The sequence below is a fragment of the Plutella xylostella genome, chromosome 6, assembly GCF_932276165.1.
Source record: "Plutella xylostella chromosome 6, ilPluXylo3.1, whole genome shotgun sequence".
Taxonomy (NCBI): domain Eukaryota; kingdom Metazoa; phylum Arthropoda; class Insecta; order Lepidoptera; family Plutellidae; genus Plutella; species Plutella xylostella.
In genome coordinates, this window is record NC_063986.1 from 2,094,499 (window position 1) to 2,110,300 (window position 15,802).

At 37.3% G+C, this 15,802-nt stretch overlaps 1 protein-coding gene across 7 annotated transcripts in view; it reads left to right on the forward strand.

The window, feature by feature from the left end:
• LOC105385124 (NADP-dependent malic enzyme) overlaps positions 1–12,446 on the forward strand; it is a 32,433-nt gene extending 19,987 nt beyond the window's left edge. For 2 of the 7 annotated variants that reach the window (XM_048621541.1, XM_048621546.1), the window contains exons 7-12: positions 1,536–1,718; positions 2,973–3,195; positions 3,619–3,761; positions 4,931–5,101; positions 7,830–7,953; positions 9,190–11,477. In XM_048621541.1, the coding sequence (XP_048477498.1) occupies positions 1,536–1,718; positions 2,973–3,195; positions 3,619–3,761; positions 4,931–5,101; positions 7,830–7,953; positions 9,190–9,353 (1,008 nt within the window). In that variant the 3' untranslated portion in view covers positions 9,354–11,477. Of the gene's footprint in view, positions 1–1,535; positions 1,719–2,972; positions 3,196–3,618; positions 3,762–4,930; positions 5,102–5,356; positions 5,476–5,810; positions 5,892–6,166; positions 6,286–6,596; positions 6,716–7,829; positions 7,954–9,189; positions 11,478–11,947; positions 12,129–12,329 lie in introns of those variants that run through there. The other 5 variants (XM_048621547.1, XM_048621542.1, XM_048621544.1 and 2 more) reach the window with 5 other exon arrangements.
• The last annotated feature ends 3,356 nt before the right edge of the window (positions 12,447–15,802 follow it).

Consider the following 15,802-nt stretch of genomic DNA (forward strand, 5'->3'; position numbering starts at 1 on the left):
GTCGTGATGAATGAAAAAGGTTGTGAGGACAATGATGTCAATTGTGAAGGCAGACATTATAATTTTAGGGCTGTTGATTCTTTGTTTAAAATTCGGCTCTATGAGTGTTACGGTAAGTCTTATTTTTGTCTAGAAAAAATTATAGTTTACAGCGATCAAATTAGTATTCTGCCTTCAGAACAGACATAAATATACTGATATACTTAATAAGCAATTACAAATTCACAGAAAAATCACACTGATAAAATTTAACTCTCTGTAAATGTAATACAACTATGTAGCACTAGCGTCTTCTAGTTTCTCGAGTGAATTCGAAATAAAGTCATCGCCATCAGCTACAATACTCTGTCATGGCCTTCCTCATCCAACCAATACCAGCTACCTGTATGAGTTCGTTAGTAAAGCGGGCCGTATAGAATCGCACGCTATGTGTGCTAGCTACATATATTTATGTCAGTAACCTTAGTTGTTATCCTGATGTATGATCTGAAGTACTATAAAGTCTAGCATCTAAATCGATAAAGTGTTATCAGTTTTATCGCGAATAATACTTTTGAATTTTATAATACCTTATAGATTTTAAGATAAAAATCACCTGGCTTTTATAATTTGTTATCAAACCTGCCACCTACCGGTCTAATGTTATGATGATAATGTTATCATTATCACTTACCGAGATAACAATGTTATGGACTGTTTACATAACAACTAGATACTACAGTAGTTTCATATTACATGTAGATTGACGTTACATTACATTGTCGATGTCGTGTCGATGTATTTATTGTGTAAATGTCAATGGCTGTATTTTTAGAAACCGTAGCATTTGACGGTGTATTTGTTAGCATGCCATGTGGTTACCGAAATTACTTTGTGCAGAAATTATCAGAATCACTCTTAGCAGTAGGTATTTAAGGCAATTTACGTTATCGTAGCATACATATTCCTGAGAAATAATTATAGCGTGACAATCTTCACCGTTGATAACATGTAAATGACGTCAAACAATAGCGTAATTTTTATCGCAACATCATTTTGGATTAAGGGTTTATGTATTACGAGTATGAGTGATTTGTCGCGCGTAAAACAAATGTAATTACCTACATGATTAGACATAATGCGTTGAGATAATTCGGTATTAGTGTTCTTAACTACGGGCAAGAGTGAAATATGACGCATAATTATAAAGTTCCTGCAGATAAAGAAACTATATGAAAATCTTTCTTTCTTCTTTCCTATACATAAGCTTTTACTACTTTTATTTGTAATATTTGTACAATAAAGAGTTAAATAAATAAATAAGCCACCCTATACTAGGTGTTCCTAGAATATACGGAAATTTTCACGTTCAGTGCAGTCACTATAGCAAATGAACGAACAAACAAGAGTTGTCACGAAATCAATAGGTACGTCTAATTCGTTTGACGATTTTTTCAAGTGACAGCGCTTATTTGTTTTTCGTTAGCTATTAGTGACCCCAGCATCTTTTGCCCTTTGCTAAACACTATAACCTAAAAATACCCCCCTTTCCACAGTTCGAAGACTTCGCCCTAGCGAACGCCGGTCGCCTGCTGCAGAAGTACCGCAACAAATACTGCACTTTCAACGATGACATCCAGGGGACGGCTTCCGTGGCCGTTGCAGGGTTGTTAGCGGCGGTCAGAGTTACTAAGAGGAAGATGAGCGAGAATATCTTCATGTTCCTTGGTGCTGGATCGGTGAGTGTTTTGAACGTTGAGTTGTGTGTGTTGAGTACTGTAGTGCGTGATTCTGGTTGAGGTTGATTGGTGACATCACCAATGGCAGGAAGTGAGGGAGAGATGTTGGCGATCTCACAGAAGTTTTTCATTCCTGATCCCTCATCCTCAACTAGAATAGGTGCATCCCGCACAGGGTTAGGGTCCGATATCGTTCAACAACGACGTCTACTAGGGACCAATATCATGTTTGATGTTCATTTTAGTGTTGAAGTGAAAGCCAATTAAAATGAAACGAATATTTAATTGCTTTTGCGGGTTCTCGTCATGATTAATATTTTCAGTATCAGTTTTTATCGTATTGGATTTAAATTTACATTATTGCAATCTCAGTAATCGAATTTGATAAACAAACTTTGCAGACATGTGATAAAGATATTCAATCGATTATTTATAAATGTCTTATCTTATTACGTGCTATTTTGAAAATGAAATCTATCTATCCATGTACCTCAGAAGCATTGTTAGTATGAGAGGGGGGCTAGGTTTCTTTGCAACTGACCGTACGTAGAAGAAGAAACTGACTAAGTTAGAATAAAAGCACAGCCCAAACAGATGGATTTTTTTATTGTTAGTCTCTATCCCGCTTAGTTTTGTTGATTTCTTTGAAATCACGAGAATTCCGGCCTCTCAAGTAACTTATCACCTGTTCCTCTCCTAGGCAATCAGCGACTTATAACTAATCTGACTGATTGATTGATTGAATTTTGGAATTCTTTATTAAATAAATATAAATACAGTTGACACAAAAAAAAAATACAAATCGAGTCGACACACAACATCAAAAAGATTGTTTTTACCAGGCTAACCACCTACAAAAAACTTATGTCATGTCATCATCAATCTGACTCGCCAATCCTTTCACCATGGCGACTAGTCCCAGCCTAGCTCTTGTGTTAGGCACCGAGGCGATAAGTTGCTGTAATTTTCTATCACAACACAAACATTCAGTCATGACAGTGTCTTAATTTTCAATGTAATCCTTAACCATAATTTTTGTGACCATTGAAAAATTTGCCCTTAATAAGGGTCACTTTTACCAAACGCTAAACGTTTTTAAAATTCAATTCATAAATTTTCAGTCAAATTTTAAATACATTTTGTACCAACTGACAAACGTTGGACAGGCTACTAAATACGTTTAGCGTTTGGTGAAATTCCACCTTAAAGTATGCAGATTACAAATTTTTACCAAACCTTCCCACCAATTTCCAGGCAGCAACCGGCATAGCGAACCTAGCCGTCGCGGCCATGATAGAAGAAGGCCTAACAGAACAACAAGCCCGCTCTCGAGTCTTCATGTTCGACATCGAAGGAATGTTGTCTACAAGACGGCCGGGCGGGGTGCCGGCGCATGCGACTGCCTTCGGGAAGGACATCGAACCTGAGACCGACTTTGAGAAGGCTGTTGCTAGGATCAAGCCGAGCTGTCTTATTGGTAAGCTTGGTTGTATTGTTGTGAAACTTTATGATAAAATTGCAGGACTATTATGGCGGTTGATGACACTTTGTCATACTTCGAGACATAATTATGCCTTTTATGACACTATTATGGCATTTATGCGCCTGAGTTATCTAAAAGCGGTTCCACCGATACCCCAGATTCTCGGGTCTACCAGGTCGATTCCACTGTAACCTTTCTATCAAGTTGCCGCTACACGGGTTTGTTATCGACGTAGATAAACGTCATTATTTCGCGATTCGCCATAAATATTGCGATTGGTGAAACGCGATGACGATATGAGTTTATCGGCGTCAATAACGAACCCGTGTAGCGGCTGCTGAGGATTGAACTAGAAAGCTCTAGAAGTCAATCTTACCAAGAGAATTATAATGATGTAATACTCTATTCCGATTCCAGGTTGCTCGACGGTAGGCGGCGCGTTCACCAAGACGGTTCTTCAACAAATGGCGGCCAACACGGAGCGGCCGATCATCTTCGCGCTCTCCAACCCCACCACCAAGGCCGAGTGCACGGCGCAAGACGCTTACGATCATACTGAGGTGAGGGTCACCGATTAGGAGAAAAGTTATTCATCAGGTTAAGGCCTTGCCAAACTGAGCGCGTTACTAGCGCGCGTCAGAGCGCTAACTTGACACCGCGCTATGACGCTCAAGTATGCTATGGTAGGTAACAGAGTGCTAGCGCTAGCAGTACGCAACGTAACGTTAGCGCTGGCGCTCTGTTTGATGGTAATTTACCATAGTAGTACAGCACATCTTTACGTCATAGCGCGGCGTCAAGTTAGACCTTTAAAAGACAAAACCTTTAAAGTACATCCTAACTAATATTATAAATGCGAAAGTAACTGTGTCTGTCTATCTGTCTGTCTGTCTGTCTGTCTGTCTGTCTGTCTGTTACTCTTTCACGCCAAAACTACTGAACGGATTTGAATGAAATTTGGTATACATATGGTCTAGACCCTGAGAAAGAACATAGGCTACTTTTTATCCCGGAATTCCCACGGGAAAACTTTTTAAGGCGAAGCGAAGCTCGCGGGAACAGCTAGTATGCCTATAAAAGTATATTATAAGAGTAGTAAAAATAGCAAACAGGAGCTAGCGTGCTGTACCCGTATCATGAAAATTCGAGCTAACGAATAGAATCGAATGCGAGTGCGACTATTGTCAACTTGACAGCACTTTCGAACACTTTTTACCTTTCGAATGAGTTTCGAAAAGAATGACCACAGAGTACATAATATTATTCTGACAATGACCTATGGAATGATAGCTGTCAAACTTTCGCAAATCTGTACACCGCAATACACCGCCATTTTGTTGTTGACAGGTTGACAGCACTTTCGAATAGACTATCGAATAGAATGTGCTGCGTTTTTTCCGGATCGCTCTACTGTACACTATTACATACACAACACTGCCACAGACATCACGTCTTTATTAATATTAAATCAATAAGGAGCTGTCAGTGTTTCTAGCATTATAGTGTACTAGGAGGTGTTCCCGCGAGCTTCGCTGCTCCTTAAAAGATATTCCCGTGGGAATTCCGGCATAAAGAGTAACCTATGTGTTAATCTAGGGTGTCAGCTTTCTACATGCTAGAATCAAAATATCTATCCATCCATTCATACTTACCTACAAACTTTCACGTTTATAATATTAGATAGTAGAATATGTATTGTGTAATTAATAAATTTCTTTTTTATTCCCAGGGCCGCTGCATATTCGCGTCGGGCTCTCCATTCCCTCCAGTCAAATACGAAGGCAAGGAGTACCACACGGGGCAGGGCAACAACTCGTACATCTTCCCCGGGATAGCGCTGGGGGTCATCGCCACCGCCACACATCATATACCGGAGAAGATGTTCTTGACTGCCGCTAGGGTATGTACGCTTATAAAAAAAACTTCCGATACTCCTCTGTAGGATTTTTAAGTCCCGTGACATAAAAAGCCTAAAGCAAGAAAAAAGCTAAAACGCGTGTCCAAATGTAGCATAATTTGATCGCACTTTCATTGGACACTGTCTTGCGGTAATCTTATTGGTCAATCGGTCATACGTGGCAGTATTATCTACGCTGCGCTGAGGTCTAAGTTTCGACGGTAAGTCACTTATTACCAATCTCCGTGAGAGTCTAAGGCAAGGAGTACCACACGGGGCAGGGGAACAACTCGTACATCTTCCCCGGGATAGCGCTGGGGGTCATCGCCACCGCCACACATCATATACCGGAGAAGATGTTCTTGACTGCTGCTAGGGTATGTGTGATTATTAGTGACTCAAGTTATTTATACATACAGGGTTTGTATCTCATTCTGAATAAGTTTTACGACTTTTGGAAATTCCTGAAAAATTATCTTCCGATACTAAAAAGTCACCTGACAAATGACAAAAAAACAACTCGTGTCCAAATGTAGCATAATTTGATCGCACTATCATTGGATTCAGCTTGCGGTAACTTATTGGTCAATCGGTCATACGTGGCAGTATTATCTACGCTGAGGTCAAGGTTTCGACGGTAAGTCACTTATTACCAATCTCCGTGAGAGTCAAAGGCAAGGAGTACCACACGGGGCAGGGGAGCAACTCGTACATCTTCCCCGGGATAGCGCTGGGGGTCATCGCCACCGCCACCCATCATATACCCGAGAAGATGTTCTTGACTGCTGCTAGGGTATGTATGCTCAATATGCTCATTAATGACTCATGCAAACATGGTATATTGTTCTACGACTTTTGGAAATTCGTGAAAAATTGTTCTTCCGATAGTAAAAAGTCCCGTGTCAAAAAAAAACCTACAGGGGAGCAAGAAAAAGGTTTTTTGATCGCACTATCAATGGACACTGCCTTGAGGTAACCTTAATGGTTAATCGGTCAAACGAGGCAGTATTATCTACGCTGAGCTTTCGACGGTAGGTCACTTATTACTAATCTCCGTGAGAGTCGAAGGCAAGGAGTACCACACGGGGCAGGGCAACAACTCGTACATCTTCCCCGGCATAGCGCTGGGGGTCATCGCCACCGCCACCCACCACATACCGGAGAAGATGTTCTTGACTGCCGCTAGGGTATGTATGCTCAATATGCTCATCAATGACTCATTCTAACAGGGTATGTTGTTCTACGACTTTTGGAAATTCGTGAAAAAATGTTCTTCCGATAGTAAAAAGTCCCTTGACAAAAAAAAACCTACAGGGGAGCAAGAAAAAAAGTTAAAACGCGTGGCCAAATGTAGCATAATTTGATCGCACTATCATTGGACACTGTCTTGCGGTAACTCATTGGTCAATCGGTCATACGAGGCAGTATTATTTACGCTGCGCTGAGGTCTAGGGTTAGACGGTACGTCACTTATTACCAATCTCCGTGAGAGTCTAAGGCAAAGAATACCACACGGGGCAGGGGAACAACTCGTACATCTTCCCCGGGATAGCGCTGGGGGTCATCGCCACCGCCACCCATCATATACCCGAGAAGATGTTCTTGACTGCTGCCAGGGTATGTATGCTCATTAATGACTCATTCAAACAGGGTATGTTGTTCTACGACTTTTGGAAATTCGTGAAAAATTGTTCTTCCGATAGTAAAAAGTCCCGTGACAAAAAAAAATGTACAGAGGAGAAATAAAAAAGTTAATAAAACGCGTGTCCAAATGTAGCATAATTTGATCGCACTATCATTGGACACTGTCTTGCGGTAACTCATTGGTCAATCGGTCATAGGAGGCAGGATTATCTACGCTGAGTTTTCGACGGTACATCACTTATTACAAATAGCCGTGAGAGTCGAAGGCAAGGAGTACCACACGGGGCAGGGGAACAACTCGTACATCTTCCCCGGGATAGCGCTGGGGGTCATCGCCACCGCCACGCATCACATACCCGAGAAGATGTTCTTGACTGCTGCTAGGGTGTGTATACTTTTTGTATTTAAGGTGCTTAACCTTAAAAACTACACACGTAAAACAGAGGTTTAGCGCTGTAAAAATCTTATGTCACTGTAATATGCTCACGACTGTACTCCCAGAAGGTGTAGTCAGAGGTGACTCGCAAGCCACCCGCTTTCCGCTGTACATTTGTACTCACGTGATAGGTCGCGAGCCGTATCGCCGTTTTTGAATGAGTACAATGCAGTGAAGTTGTCGGGTAAGTGGGCAACCCGACTGTCAGATGTTTTCAAGGCGCCCGAAGGCCTCTGACTAGGCTTAACGACTGCTGCCGAAGCAGCAACCGTGACCCACGGCTTAACGTGTCCCTCTAATATACCGTGTCATTCAAGCTTTAAACATGGTTTAAACTATTTTGTGATAATACATCAGCATCATCATTAGTCCATTACCTTTGATTGCTGGACATAAGTCTTTTTGAAGGAGTCTTTCTTCTTCTATTTGTGGATTGTAATTTTGTTCTTAAACTCATTTCGCACATTGAAAATTAAAACGCACTGCCCCAACCTACAATATTACTATAGTAGCAATAATACAATAGGCGGTCTCTCCTTACCAAACGAACTTTGCGTGGAGGTATCACTGATCGAATAGATGAGTAAGACGTGCACATACTGTAGGTCATTATAATAAATTCATTACCATGATTTGTTTCTCACTTCACAGACTCTAGCCAACTTCGTGAGCGAGGACGACCTGGCGATCGGGCGCATCTACCCGTCCCTTTCGCACGTCAAGGAGGTCTCCGTGCTCATAGCCATCGAGGTCGCCAAGATGGCTTACGATGAAGGTATGTTTGGAAATTACATACTGACCTGTAACTCTATTAACTCCACTATAATAGGTACTTTCACACTATAATATGTGTAAATTTGAAATATCGTATGATGATGTTGTGTTGGGAAACCTTGTTGAGTTATTGTGACAAGTGTCACAAAAGTAGCCAAGTTGAGACCACTGGTTTATTTGGTTTACTTACATTTTTATTTTGGAAAGGAAATTCTTCATAATTATGTAATGACTAAATATAACTTTGAAGATGTGTCCGAAAAGTTTTAATATTTTATTAATTATACTAACGTCATCTGAATTATAATTTTGACAGTATTTGAATGATTTTGAAAAAGCTATTGGATTGGTGCAGTGACATTATAATTCTAAAGAGCGCCTGAACGGTTGGTTTTTTATTTATTTTTATAATTTTTTAAGTAAAAGTTTTTTTTAATTGTATTTGAAGTTAAAACTGTAGTTCTGTACCGATTATGATTTATACTAAACTAACTGAAATAATTTTTGCTAGGACTTGCAGGACTGTACCCAAAACCTTCAAATTACAAAATCCATATGGAAGAATATTATTATGATTACAATTATGCGCCTGTCCTTGATTTCTATCCTTGGCCGAAACAAAAGAAAGTTTCTTATGAAAATATGAAGGGGAAACGACATCCTTCCCTATGAAAGTTTAACGAAAGGTTTACTTAATTATTTTTTTAATAGCTACTACCTAGTAGAGTAAGATTATTTTTTACGTATCAACGCATTCGGTATATTCATTGATTTATCGAGTAGAGGTAGTAATACTATTTGAAATAAATCCTTGTCTGAATAATAGTCAAGATAACTGTCTTGAGTACTCTCACATCGTATATTTAGTATTGTTTACCCATATCACAGTTTCATTAGTCATAATAAATGTACTCTCGTTAAATCGCATAGACGATGTATCCACAGACTATTTTATAGCAGCTATAAGATTTGTAGAAATAACATCAAGGCGATTCTCTTAGGGCCTGTTCCACAATGTCTGGTTAGTGGCTACCTGTCGGATAAAATACATGCTGTCACTCTCTGTCATTATTTTTTAGACAGTGACAGTATGTATTTTATCCGACAGGTAACCACTAACCAGACATTGTGGAACAGGCCCTTAATCTCAAGTATTCCAATCGTTTAGCAATATAACAACACCAGCCATCTCTTTCACTCTCACCACCAACCTAACTCCCCCATCTCTTTCCCTCAGGCCTGGCCTCATTCTACCCGCAACCGGCGGACTTGACGCAACACGTCAAAGACCAAATGTATGACTACAACTATGACTGTGCGATGCCAGTGACTTGGAGCTGGAAGCCCGAACAAGATATAGCTTCTCTGAGACCCATCGAACCGGTCCCGAAGAATATTTAAAATAAACCGTAAGCCGTGATAGGGGCGTGTTTTGAATGGAGAGTTTTGGTTCACAGATTATGCAGCTAGCGGACAACAGATGAAGAGCGCTTAAGCGTTGTAATGGAACTCGGAATAATGACCGCTAGTATAAAATATTTTTGATTGCATTTGTTTATTCTGACACAAATCTTAGTGCGGTCAAGTTCGTATCAGATTGTTTTAAAATCGGACAACAGACAATACTAATTTAAAGTACTACGATATAACTTTAGATTTAAAATACGCCCCTATTCAGACTATGAAAGGCCATGCCTGATACATACAATTATAAGTTCAAAAGTATGGCAACATTACAAATGTGTTTCAAAATGATAATAATAAAACGACAAACTATGTATTACTATCAGAAAGTTAAAACCATAGTCAGTTTGTTTTGGGATCATTAAAAGTAAAAGTAACCTTATTTTTGTGTCCTTAAGAGTATAGTATAATAATGAGATTGAGTTGTGTTCCTATTTAACCTTGTTTAACAAGTCAATGTTTTTCATCGTGATTAAATCACTTCTTTTGCTCGTATTATGTTAAATGTATTAACTGAAATTCATAGTATTACATCTGTAATATCAGTATTTATTTCCCCTTTTCTTTTATTTTAAATACGTAAGTAGCAAATTGAGAGATACCAATATTATGTCTTAGAAGAATTAAATGTACCTAAAACTACAATGGATACAAATATATGGAGACACTGCTATATTGTTAACAATCTTATTGACCCATTGTGTATGTATATTTGAATCTAATTTATGTAAAGTAATATTAGTGAAATATGTCGTTTACGACTAATTAAGTAATCCACTTTTAAGTAGTAAAAATAGCAGTATAAGTAACAATATTATGAAATTCTAACAAAACAGAATCATGTGAATGACAGATTAGATGCGCGTTTATGATTGGTTAAACAACAGTCATTTGACAAGAGGTCGCCATCTTGAATTTCTGGTGACGTAACAGAATTCACCCCGTGTGATTAGCTATAAATTTGGTGTAAACAATCTAGTCACCTTTGCATTAAAACTACAAATATTCAATGCATTATATTGCATTTTAAATTATTCATGTAGATTAAATTATACTACAAACTAGAAATTGTCTCCAGGACATCAAATAAGTTTTTTTTGGTAGAATAGAATGGATTTGAACGTGGTAAACATAATACTGCCCTTTAACTATAGTTAAACATAATGGTGTACGAATGTTTATTTTTAATACTGTGCATGTCTTTTTTGTTTTGACCTTTTTTATTTAAAAGTGTTTTAGCCGTTCACCGTATTTCAATCAACTTCATAATTTAACTAATTGGTAATCAATATAAGTGTTCACATCCGCTTATCGCTTGTAAAACACTATTGTAAAGCTCAAAATGAGATTTCCTCATCTCATGATTGTACTGTAGATATCGCTTTCATAATTTCGATTGTTTCACTGTACTGTAAAGTATATAATGTATTATATTGTATTCATGAGCAATATTACTTTTATCTCAGATTTTGTAGTAATAATTTGCGACTTAAATTGTTTGTAGTATTATAAGTTCAGTATTTTTAATACTAGGAGCTACTTTGAGTAGATATTTCGTTTGGCGGAATAGTATATTTTTTATGTAATTTTGATTGTCTTTATTTTAATTTATGTTGATCGTGACCCGTATCTATGATACAAAGTGATTACGTTGCTGTGACGAAATATACCTACTTATCAGTTATACAAATGTATTTTAATGATTATTGTTTAATACTTTACTGTAGTTACATGTTCTTCAAATCGTAGGTCAATTATTGCTTGCAATATTATTTACTTACCAGTCAATTTCATTACTAACGTTTATGTATAAACTTGCTTTTAAATCATGAGTAACTAAAGTTGTTTGTTTAATTATACTTAATTACATGGTATATGTTTTGTCAGGGTTTATTTGTGTAACTTACCTACAGTATTTTTATTTTTTTTTGTTTTTCTAACTGTATTTAATTATATAAAAATATGTATTCAAGGATGTTAATGTGTACTGTAGTAGGTTCATTGTTGCTACCTATATGGATGTTATTAAATAAAGTTTGTTCAAAACATTCTTACAACTTGTATCAATCTTTTATTGCAATTGCATTTTAAATTTTTATTCCTGGTATCTAACATAATATATCAAAATGGTGGACGGACTCATGCTATCTCACTCTTATTGTAGGTCTGTCTATACTCCTTACTACTATCACTTTTGTTATGACATGGCTTCCATTTTCGTATTGTTTTTATAATCGCGGGTGTCTGATAATTTTATCATTATCACCTAATAATAATATTATATATTATTTGTTGCTGTCATTCTCTAACACAACTTAGGTGACGTGACAAAATCCAAATTTATCCATAAATGTATAAATTAAAAAAATTGGCAGCGTAGTAAGATCAAAAAAAATACGTCGCTCTATCTTGTGCCATGTCCGTAGAGAAAATAATACAACGATTAGCCATATCTTTCAATAGGCAGGCATTAATTTTTTTATTTTATTATCTCAGTATGAATCTAATTAATATTTTTTTTTTTATCTCAGGCATAACTACCCACGGCATTAGACCTAAAGATCACTGGGAAGAAGTGAAGTCACATATGTATAACTACCGCTATGACAACTACGTCCCGTGTTTCTATGAATACCCTACTGAGTGTGATGGAGACATTAAAGTAAAAAGCGTCACAGATTACTACAAGAATGATGTTAAAAGTCTAAAAGGGTATTGTAATGCTTCATTTTTTAAATGATTACACCGACGTTATACTAAGTCCTTTTCATAATGTCTGGATAAAGTACCTACCTTAATTTTATATGAAATTTTGTTTAGAGACATGTATTGATTATGACAGTAATAAATTTATTTTTATCAAACAGATTGCGTTATTTTGCATATATTTAATAAAATAATCACTATTTTCAGGGATGGCTCGACGGTTATTAAACCTCTTAAAAAGCCAAAATGAAGTTAAAAACTAAAATGAAATAGCAAGATTTGGTGTTTCATAAATCAAAATACCAATCGAAATAGCAAAATTTCGGTAAGTCAGTATCGTTATACATAGGTCATACTTATCGTCATACTTAATAAATAGCTAATAGGAAGTTTCAGAGTGCGCTAACCATAATACAGGGTGATTCTTTCATAGGTGCATATTCGGATGTATGTTACAGAGTTTTTCATTCTGAACAACTTTTGTTATGTATATGTCGCAGGCATCTGGTTGAATCTCCTTTTTGGTTGAATCACCAGCCCGTTCATTGGATGGCGCTACTCAATTGTATGACTAGGCCGAACGTTGATTGTACAAGCGTCACAAGACGTCTAACTAGTTAGCTGACTTAAAATCAGTCAGGTGGTGAATAAAACAAATATGGCGTCTAACAGCTAACAGCTGACACAAAAAGCACCTATATTGTTAGTTTTTTGCAAATAAATTAGCTTTAAAGTGCGTTCTTTGTGTTAAAATTGTGTGACAACATGGATTTACCTATTATTACGCCGCGGGCGGATAGTTTCAAAAGATTTTTTTTTGGCGAAACTGGATAATTATGAACAACAATATCAAGGTACTTACGTTTAATGTTATTGTTTAGTTAGGGATATAAAGAAAAAAAAAAGATGCTTCCCCATACAAAAATTGGTTGTTTAAGTGACATTGTGTATGGGGAGTAGATTTTTTTTTCGAGAACATCCCAATGTCATTATATCAAAAGTTGTTCAGAATGAAGAGCTCTGTTACATACTTTCCGGATATGCACCTACGAAAGAATCACTCTGTATATATCTATCTTGGTGCAACGTAACGATTACATTACATGTCAATCTCTCAATTTGTTTTGTTTTCTTTAGTTTTTTGTAAACCTAGAGTAACCCTCCTGGAGATTTATTAGTGAGCCAAATATTATTTTTAAAGGGGGATTTAGAGCCATATAAATTGCAGAATTCGACTTATATTTTTTTATGTAAGGGTTGTAAACAGGTGTTGCAACCGTATTTCTGCTAGTAGGTACTTCAGTTAACATCTGCTATTTTTAGCTACTGATAGTCTTGTTATGACGCATGAATACTTAGGTACCCCCTTATTAGTCTGCCCTTATTAACTGCAGCAATGAAGGAAAATTTATATAGAAATTTATATTACAGAAAACCGTAGATGACATACGATACGAGAATGCTGCGTCTATGAAGATTTTGTTAAGTATTTTTAAGGATATCAACCGGGCCAGGTTAAAATAATGATTATGTAAATTATACACTTACAAAATATTATATAATATTATTTAGACATACTCAAACAAATGGGATTCATCATATGGTTCAGTTTGTGCCACCAAGTTTTTAGGGAATGAATTTTCCTTCCTTCAATCCTTCTTAGGGTATGCTTATGTCCTAAAACTCTTTGTATGCCAAATTTCAGTGATATCATAATAGTTTTCACTATGCGTTGTTGAGTCAGGCTCTTTATAATACTTACTTATTTAGACAATACCTAGCTACGCTATTTCCACAGCTTATATAAGGTACTAAGGTACCATAACAACAGCAGAGAGTACACCTTACAATCTTCCTATTTAACTTGTTCCCATAAATAGCTGGGCCCACTAAAACGTAGATGGCACTTAAGATAATTCGCGTAGCAGTATTCGTTTTGGCAATAAACTGCAGGCGTGCGGGAGGCGGGCAAAGATGGATTTACAACATTATGCCCGTAGAGTCCTAGCCAACTGTGGATATGTATGAGGATATTACTTCGTGGTGAAACTTTAGAGGAATGGTTGTGTCGGTAGGGGATGTCCTAGGCGAAAGTATGTTGACCAAATAGGCGACATACTCAAGAAAAATGATAATAGGACTTTCCGAAACCGACGAGAGTGTTAAATTATTTATTAGCATTTTCACTACGATGGCACGTTATTACAATATTGGAAAAATAGCTATACTACCGGTGTCTTACCTACCAAATGGTAAGACGATCCTACTGCTTAGGTTTATCATACTAAGTAGATGTTCCTATTCTATTTTGTATTTACGCCTTTGCCTGACACTGAAAATAATGGCAGTGGAAGACTTGGGAGGAAACTCAATCGCGTTAAAAGTTGAAGCGGGGAAAAATATCGTCAACCATGTTTGCTTTACACGGCTCCAGGATATTCCGTGTACACAGGCACTTATCTACACACTTTGCCCTATTTACATAGGACAGGGAGGAAGGTCAATGGGTATGTAATCGACTACGCACCCGTGTAGAGCAGATATTTTATAGATGGCCTGTTTTAGCGCAGATAAAAGGTAACCTTATACAGGATGTTAAACAGCGTAAACTAAGCCAAAAATGGGAGACTCAGGGAGTCACTCTGAACAACCTTTTGTTCAAAAAATTGCAATTGGTTTACGACATTAGAAAGTTAGTTCAAAATTATCAGCTGAGTCGACCCTAGACTTACTTTATTACCACTTTTGCAACCGCCTGTATAGCATAATTGAACAGCCGCCCATTTTCCCTGCTTACCTGTGTAGTTTATTTGCGAATATTGGGTAGACTGTGCCTGGCTCTAAACATTTTGTGCACGAGTCTTTTAGCATAATTGTGGTGCAAATAGCTGAAAACATGCCTGCGGGGGCACTAGTCTATGATTTGGTTCACTGCTCTGTGAAAAGTGTTGTTATTCCTCATCAGTTGCAAACTTTGTATAAGCCCGCACTGGTGTAACCTTAGATTAATAATAACGAATAAGATGGATAGTCTATGCAAAAGAAACGTTACGACAAATAACAATTCACTTCGACCACTGAGCTCTTATGAGTAAGTTCGGTTAGAAGATTTGTGACTTTATTCATTGGCCACTTAAAACGGTTTGACAGTAAACAAAATGCGGTCAGTTTTTTTGCTTTGTTTTTGTAAGTGACACAGCTTCTTGTTTGTATATTGTTTATCTAAGGCTGCAACTTATAATGTGCATTATTTACCCGTGATTGTTAACTGCAACTGTAATTATTTGCTACTAATTTCGGATCTCACGCCAGGTTATTACCAAAAGTTGCGCTTTGCTTCCGTGTTAACTATTACCTACTTGATATAATAGTTCCATAGCTTTATAGTAGTTTGGTTCAAGAATTTGTGAGGTCCTATTTAGTTATAGGTTTACATAGTATAAGTTTCATTAGGTAGGAACTTATCTATTTACCACACCTTTATATTGCACCATAATTACCTCAATGTCATTTTTAAACTCACTCTCTCCATCCAAAGAATGTCTGATAGAGATTGCTATAATCAATAAGGCCGCCTCTTTGTACCCACTGCACTTAGGTATTTCAGTTGCAAAGTCATCATTGTCAGACTATACGGTACCCTGCCCTCTAAAGCCGCGTCCACTCTATGGCGGAGATTT